The following is an 8,445-nucleotide window of genomic DNA, read 5'->3' on the forward strand; positions in this document are numbered from 1 at the left end:
GACTTTAGGATTACAAGTGCGTGCTCCAAACGTTCTTTGGAAAGAAATAACACCACCACAGGAGGATAGTGTATTAAATCCAGTCCACGTATCAGAAATATGTGCCTTAATAAGTGTAACAATGTGGTAAGATAGTTTTAGAAAAAGGATAAATACACTTAAGGATAAATACACAGTCCGGCAAGTACAAAATTGACCTTTATTCAAGCAGTTAAGTTTAAAACCACAGTTAAACCTCAGTCCACAAATACTCCATAAATTACAATTTAAATTTGTCCCGTGATTCAATGTGTAACACGAAGCTCAACAAGCCAAAGGACTGTTATCAGGGGTCTCAGTTATCAACCACATGTACGCGTAACTTTACGCATAAACCGTACGCATACACGTTTCTACACATATATAATGTGATTTAGGATGTATAAATAAATATATTGTGAATCACTTCTGGTCGTGAGTACGCACAAACCCTTAGTGGGTAATCTGGGGTCTCGTTTATAAAAGGACAAGTAGTCATTCTGTGCATAAGAAGCGCCAGGACGCACTAGAAAATAGGAATTTACATATTCACATAACATTTTGTAATTTCCGTGTCATATTTGCATAATTTACATATAGAAACGCCCCAGATTGCCATATATGGTCAGCAAATTCCCTTTAAAAGCTTCGCCAGCAAGGTTCCACATCCTCGCCCTCAGGCGAAGCAAGATCAGCCTCACCAGCGTTTAAATGTGCCTTTCATATGATTTTACTTTACATTTCATCTGTGTCACTCGCCGTGAGCGCCGAAGTCAGCAATGGTGCCGACGTGATTGATGAAAAATTTATTTCAGGGTTTGTGTGTACGCACGATCCGGCGTAAATCTAAGCACAGGTAATGAATGTGCTGACAATACAGTTATACAGTATACCATGTTTATAACTATACCATGACCCCATAAAATACTTGCTTCTGATTGGTGGACAGGTGTAGATTATTTTCGTCTACTGGAATTCTCTAAAGTAGATTCGTACACGAGCTACAAAACGTTACCATGACCGCAAGGCCTCTGTTTATGTATTGTGATTAGTGGAGTCAGGCTGTTCACGTCAACAAGTAACAAACAATTAGTAGTTCTTCCCCTTTTACTTAAAAAACAAAGAAACAAAGAAACAAACATACATTTTCATTGTAGACGCTTCAAGATATTGCTAGCTGGGGCCAGGCACCATTTTAAAGGGCAGCTATTATTACCAAAACCATTAAATAATAATAATAATAATAATCCACATGCTTTTACATGGACAATGAAAAGGCAAAGTGACTGGAAACAATTAAAAATGTCAGTAAGGTCAACGTTTACCTCAGGAGGGCTGGTAAATTCCCAAAGAAATAGTCCGAAAATACACCAGGTAAATTTCAATGCAGCAGCAACACACGTTGAGGATAACACAATCCTGTCCACCACATGAGGGACGCCATGAAAGTTAAGAAAACTCGACAGACTGAACTCCCGCTTAGTGTAGCTTGTAGCTAGAATACTTTCCCGTACTACACAGTAATAGAAGGTTAGGAAATGATCATATCTGATAAGTGGAAGCATAACACAGCTGTTAAAGTACAGATGTGTACACACTTTCCTGTCCACAAACATACTTCTCAAATTAAATTAAACCAAAGCAAACCCACAAAACGTAGATATATACATATATAGTAACACCTTTAAAAAAATGTGCAAGTAAGTTTTCACAGGAGATACTGTACGTCACAGCCGGTTTTACATAAGGCGTCTTCAAATAAACATATGTTATATGTATATTAACACGTGTAGTTCAGTTAGCTTGCACCTGGTTGTTAAGTGTTTAATACAGACAACGTAAAGGCTTAGTGATACTGGAAATGAGACAGAATTATTAGGAATATAACCTTAGTTTTCAGAAGTGGTGCGAAATTATTAAGGAACGTCTCAGTCCGTTTAAAATTACACAGCAATTAGGCGTAGCATGGAGCGCTACGAGTTCCGCCGTACTGGAAAAACTCAACGTCGCATCAGAACTGCGGATAATTTCGGAACTCTTAAAGGCTGCAAAAGGCTGCTTGTCGTGACGGTTCACGTTGTTAGCTTCTTCTTAGGCAGGAAGGTGTTTGTGATTTGGTTCATCACCACCAGAGCGGGGAAGGGAGGCAAGAGCAGGAAGGCGTACCAAATCGGCCCATTGACGGTGGCCTGGAACCAGTCGCTGAATAAGGCGGCGGTGACGGTGACGGTGGCCAGCAAGTAGGCCACGAGGCCGCAGGTGGCGTGGTAGAGCCGCAGCCGTGGCATGGAAACGTTGCGGGTGAGCTTGGGGAACAGCAGGCAAACGCCGCAGGTCGCCTGCAGCACCGTTGCCACCAGCGTCCCGACGCCCAGCAGGCTGTGCCATGTCTCCAGGTGGGGGTGCTCCGACTTCCTCTTGCTGGCCACCATGAAGCCGAGGCCCATGGCTGCGAAAAGCAGCAGCAGCACCTGCAGGACCCAGTGTGTGCGGATCTTCCCTTTACGGGACATGAAGCAGCACGGAGAACCCTCGCCCGAGAAAAGCAGGATCCCCTCCGTCATGCACAGACAGAACTGAGAAGGGAAAGAAAAGAGCAGTCGAGTTTAACAGGGGTTAATACCACACGCTCATCTTTTCTTACTGCTCCGTCTGGGCCCGTCAGTCACGGTGAAGGAGGTGTGGCCTCAGACGCCACAAAGATAACACTATGTTCACACTAGTAGGCAACACGTCGCTTGCAGATGTGCACTGCCCAGAATTTTTTTTGTTTTGTTTGTTTGTCTTTGTTTATTTTTAGATCAGCAAAGCAGGCTTAGCTAACTACACTAGCTGCATGCTCTCACCAGAGGTACCAACGATCTTTGCTATTCTCTTCCGAGATTATTCGTCTTCGTAACATCTCTGTACACAAAGGGTAAATAGGAACTAAAGTTGCGAGTAAACTAAAGAAGCACCATCGGGTTGTTCCCGAGGAATCATTCGAATCGATCGTTTGGATTTGCTGCTTTATTGTGTCGTGCCTAATTTGTGTAAACTAGAGAAAAATCTCACTTCATACGCCGTTGCTTTGTCGCCGACATCTCTACTCGGTCACTTTGTGTATGGTAACGTGAACGGACGTAGGTCTGCGCTGTCCGTCAATCCCCCTTGTCTGATGAAAAACAAAGCGTATGATACGAGATCGGTGGCTTAGTGGTTAGCAAATTCGTCTCACACCTCCAGGGTCGGGGGTTCGAGTCCCACCGTGGCCCTGTGTGTGCACAGTTTGCGTGTTCTCCCTGTGCTGTTTCCTCCGGGTACTCCGGTTTCCTCCCCCAGTCCAAACACATGATTGGCGAGTCCAAAGTGTCCGTAGTGTATGAATGGGTGTGTGTGTGTGATTGTGTCCTGTGATGGGTTGGCACCCTGTCCAGGGTGTACCCCGCCGATGCTCCCTGGGATAGGCTCCAGGTTCCCCGTGACCCTGAAAAGGAGTAAGCGGTAGAAGATGGATGGGTGGATGGATGATACGAGATACGTCAGGATTTTCATTTGAGGAATGTGCTTTGTCTTAACACACTCCAGAACTGTCCAGTGGACAACTGTATGCTAATTTAACACACCTTGGATTAGAACTTGGTAGTAAGACACGACGATCAAAACCAGACCTCGGTCCAGTACACTAAGTCTGCTTACAGACAGAATGAAGCTATGAATTATGCGAGCTAAAGAAACTGATTATTAGGCTAAAATCCAGGAAGTCTTATATATGATGTAAACACACTCGGTGGAATATAACTGAAGTCTAATTAAAAAAAAAGCACAAATTTAACACCGTTGTTGATCACTTCAGGAAGGGAAACTGTAAGTCACACCGTCGCTGAGGTTTTATTATTGGCACCCGTTCCTCCACACAGTACAATAGGAGGCTGTGTACGGACGAGGAGCAGGCAGGTCACGCCACGCTGGTCAGCACGTCACTGTGATGGAAAAGTGTTCTGGCGTCCTGGGTCAGTCGTAACTATAGACTCGGTGGGGAGAGGTGCGAGCCTAATGAGCTAGCTGTTCCACCGTGTACTATTCATAATTCAGGAACGTGATGCATTATTCATCGATTGGCCTCGAGGCCGTGCGCCAGTCAGACATTCATCATCCTCGAACAAAACAAAAAAAACATAGAGCAGTGCAAAAGAGAGAAAAGGACAAAACAAAAAATGACATTTTGACAAAATGACACCCTTCAGGACTAACTGGGGTGTAATGTTTAGTTTGGATTAAAGCCGTGTTTCGGGAACTTACCCCGAGTGACATGCAGAGCGGATGCCAAGAGAAGAGACCTGCAAATAAACAAATGAGCACCTGGAGGTTAGCGTGAACACGGAAGTCGTTCATGATTTGCATTTTTCAATTTCATTTTCAACAGGCTATATAAAGTCCGCTTGTGTGTCTTACGCTCTTGATCCCTAACGCCTCAGTAGATGATAACGGAGCCGACCGTGCGGCTGATCCGGCCCTCCGACGCTCACAAAAACGTGACCCGAAATCCTAGCCTAATTATTGTGCAGGACATCGTGCAACGCGGGGCGACATGCAATCTCGAAGTCGTGTCTGTGACGTCACACCTGTTCACGAGAGATCCTTTCAGATCCCAGGTTTCCGACACTCGGGATCATTGCTCAGGGACGAGCACAGTCTAGACGTTTCCGATTTGTTTCCGGGGGGGACGTGATGCGAGGGCTGAAAGAGGACCAGCAAGTTGCGAAATCTTTCATTATATCTGGGCTCTCGTGATATTTTCAACCTGAGGATTGTATAGAAGTTCCAGGTGCAGGTGATCTTTTAGCGATTGGTCCAAATCCGAGCGTAAAAATCACGTCTGCTGTCTTGGAAATGTCAGACACTTCTTGCAGCCACCATGCTGTGCACATCTTGGCTCATATCTCATCAACTTAAATTGTGTCAGGCCTGTTTTACACTCGAACATTGGTCCTTTTCTTTTTTTCCCATCTCCTGCAAAAAGCAAAAAAAAACAAACAAATCTCCTACTGTCCTGAACGTTCCAGGTTTTAAGGGGTTAAATTGTTGTGGTTCTCGGAAGCAGTTCTGACAAGGCATGAAGTAGTCTTCAGGCAAGCTTCAGCAGGAAAAAAAAAAAAAAAACATGTACAGTGCCTTGCAGAAGTATTTACCCCTCTTTTAACTTTTCCACATTTTGTAGTGTTACAAGCTGAACTGAACTGGATTTAACTGGGAGTTTGTCATAAATCAACACAAATCTGAGCAATGAATGGAAGTCTTCTGTGAGGACGTTCCCACCATTTCTCACACTCCTGTCAACAAGTGTGTGTTTGTGTGTGTGTTTTTTTTTTCCTTCAAACTTGTGCAGCGTAAACCCCAAAACGACCAAATAGAAAACGGCCCTGCAGAAGCATCTGAATTGATCCTGATTGATTGTACAAACAGCATGAATGTCGATGGGCGATTTAAAAACAAACAAACAACAACACTCAAACACATCTCATTAAGCCGACTGAGTGAACGGATGAGTTAATAGCTGATGACTCACCTTTTCTGTTTATTCTCAGGGACTACCTGAACCGCGGCTGTCCAATCTTATCCAGAAAGGGCCAGTGTGGGTTTCATTCCACCCGAGCAGAAGCCACACCTGATATTGAAATGTATTGAAAGTGGAGATCCACTAATTATACAGGTGGATTCAGGCGTGGCTCATGATTGATTGGAATGAAAACCAGCAGCCACACCGGGCTTCTGAAGAAAAGATTGGACATCCCTGAGCTGAATTGTTTGTGAGTGCAGACACCCCTGAGCTGAACCATGCACTCCGAGTCCATTCATTTCCCATCAGGGGTTTATTTATTTATTTATTTTAAAGGGCTGGGAAACGGGGCAGCGCCGAGCCGTAAAGAATAACCCAAACTGGGAAATGCAAAAATGTTCCCAGTATGATGGCTTAACTAGTCTGAATTTGGTCAAATTATTATCCGAATGCTGGTTTTGTCAATTTATCAGATTAAAAACATACTTCTTTTTAACGTGGCCTGTCCATAGTTCTCAGGTCTTTACTGTATGAAATGTACTTTTTTTTATGATTAGTAATACTTTGATGAGTTTAGATGAGTATTATGCTTTATTAAATACTTTTTAATCTTAAAACATTTAGATTTTAGATTCAAAACAAATTCTACTACTACTAGTTATTAATAATTAATATAATTGTTATTATTACTAAATACAGTACTGTGCAGACGTCTTTGGCGCATGCAAAGAAAATATTTTTTTTCTGTCTGAAATGTGACCTGTTATGTAATATGTTGCTTTCTTTATACAAACATTTTTCTTTAAATTAAAAAATTTTTTTGGTTGGAAAAGTAATGCTCGGAAATATGTTTTGTAGTGACTCAATAACGCAGAATCGTAAAATAAAATCCAAAACAAAATGTATACTTAAAACAAACAACAACAACAACAACAGGGTGCCTAAAGCTTGTGCACAGCACTGTGTACATTTCATTATTTGTGATACTGTAATGTGCTTTATCAAATTTATTCAGACTTTTATATACACTACCGGTCAAAAGTTTGTGGACACTCGACTGAAATGTTTCTCATGATGTTAAAAACCTTTTGATCTGAAGGTGTAGGAAGAAACGTTTGAAATCGGTGTCGTCGACAAAAATATAAATTGTCCTGACATATTCGTTTCTTTCATTAGAAAACGAACATGTTATTTACAAAGAAAATATTTATTTAAACGGACGACTCGGAGCAAAATATTCCGAAAAGCAGCCGATAAGAGTCCAGCGTCGGTGGGAACTCCTTTAATACTGTTTAAAAAGCATCTCAGGGAAATTCCTCAAGAAATCGGGTGAGAAAACGCCAAGAATACATTTCTGGAAATCCGAGACAAAAACAGTGTCTATGTTGAAGACGCGAAAATACTACATTATTTTGACTTATTTAGGATTTTTGATCACAACATAATTCCCATAGTTCCATTTGTGTTACTCCAGAGTTTTGATGACTTTTTTAATATTCTAAAATGTGTGTGTGGGTGTGTGTGTGGGGGGGGGGTGTGTGGAGGGGGTATTAATAAAGAATGAGTGTGTCTAAATTTTTGAGCGGTAGTCTATGTAAAATATAAAAGATTTTAGACCCCAGGCAAGTATGCATTATTATTATTATTATTATTATTATTATTAGTAGTAGTAGTAGTAGTAGTATTAGTATTATTATTATTATTATTAGTAGGCTAGTAGTAGTATTATTAGTATTAGTATTATTATTATTAGTAGTAGTAGCAGTAGTAGACTAGTAGTAGTATTATTAGTATTAGTATTATTATTATTATTATTATTAGTAGTAGTAGTAGTAGTAGTAGTAGGCTAGTAGTAGTATTATTAGTATTATTATTATTATTATTATTAGTAGTAGACTAGTAGTAGTATTATTAGTATTATTATTAGTAGTAGGCTAGTAGTAGTATTAGTATTATTATTAGTAGTAGGCTAGTCGTAGTATTAGTATTTTTATTAGTAGTAGACTAGTATTAGTATTAGTATTATTATTATTAGTATGCTAGTATTAGTATTAGTCGTATTATTATTATTATTATTATTATTATTATTAGTAGTAGTAGTAGTAGTATTATTATTAGTAGTAGTAGTAGTAGTAGGCTAGTAGTAGTATTATTAGTATTAGTATTATTATTAGTAGTAGTAGTAGCAGTAGTAGACTAGTAGTAGTATTATTAGTATTAGTATTATTATTATTAGTAGTAGTAGTAGTAGTAGGCTAGTAGTAGTATTATTAGTATTATTATTATTATTATTAGTAGTAGTAGTAGACTAGTAGTAGTATTATTAGTATTATTATTAGTAGTAGGCTAGTCGTAGTAGTAGTATTATTATTAGTAGTAGTAGTAGTATTTTTATTAGTAGTAGACTAGTATTAGTATTATTATTATTAGTATGCTAGTATTAGTCGTATTATTATTATTATTATTATTATTATTAGTAGTAGTAGTAGTAGGCTAGTATTAGTCGTAGTATTAGTAGTAGTAGGCTAGTATTAGTCGTAGTATTATTATTATTATTATTAGTAGTAGTAGTATTAGTAGTAGTAGTAGTATTAATAGTAGTAGGCTAGTAGTATTGAAATGATTTCACTGAATGACTTTAGGTTCCATACATGAACAGAAACTTCACGAACTGAAGTAAAGCTCTAATTTGCATGATGTTATAAATTGAGAGTGAATAAACTCACTTGTTCCGGGTCGGGACAGGACGCCGATGAGCACGGTGAAGAGCAGAGCGACACAGTGCGCGGCCATGAGAGAGATTTTGCGCATGCACGCGTACAGCCAGTATTCCCGCATCCCGAGCCCCTCACCGACCGGACTGTACTCCACTCCCTGTCGCATGTCCG

General features: G+C 40.2%; 1 protein-coding gene across 3 annotated transcripts in view; it reads right to left on the reverse strand.

Moving 5' to 3' along the window:
- Positions 1 to 180: 180 nt before the first annotated feature.
- Positions 181 to 8,445, reverse strand: part of LOC108254930 (probable transmembrane reductase CYB561D1) — an 8,745-nt gene continuing 480 nt past the window's right edge. The window contains exons 1-3 of one of the 3 annotated variants that reach the window (XM_017450417.3): positions 8,284 to 8,445; positions 4,300 to 4,337; positions 181 to 2,594 (exon numbers count right to left, since the gene is read on the reverse strand). The exon at positions 8,284 to 8,445 is cut by the window's right edge and continues 479 nt beyond it. In XM_017450417.3, the coding sequence (XP_017305906.1) occupies positions 2,091 to 2,594; positions 4,300 to 4,337; positions 8,284 to 8,440 (699 nt within the window). In that variant the 5' untranslated portion in view covers positions 8,441 to 8,445 and the 3' untranslated portion in view covers positions 181 to 2,090. Of the gene's footprint in view, positions 2,595 to 4,299; positions 4,338 to 5,566; positions 5,973 to 8,283 lie in introns of those variants that run through there. The other 2 variants (XM_053673969.1, XM_053673968.1) reach the window with 2 other exon arrangements.

Source organism: Ictalurus punctatus, chromosome 21, assembly GCF_001660625.3.
Source record: "Ictalurus punctatus breed USDA103 chromosome 21, Coco_2.0, whole genome shotgun sequence".
Taxonomy (NCBI): domain Eukaryota; kingdom Metazoa; phylum Chordata; class Actinopteri; order Siluriformes; family Ictaluridae; genus Ictalurus; species Ictalurus punctatus.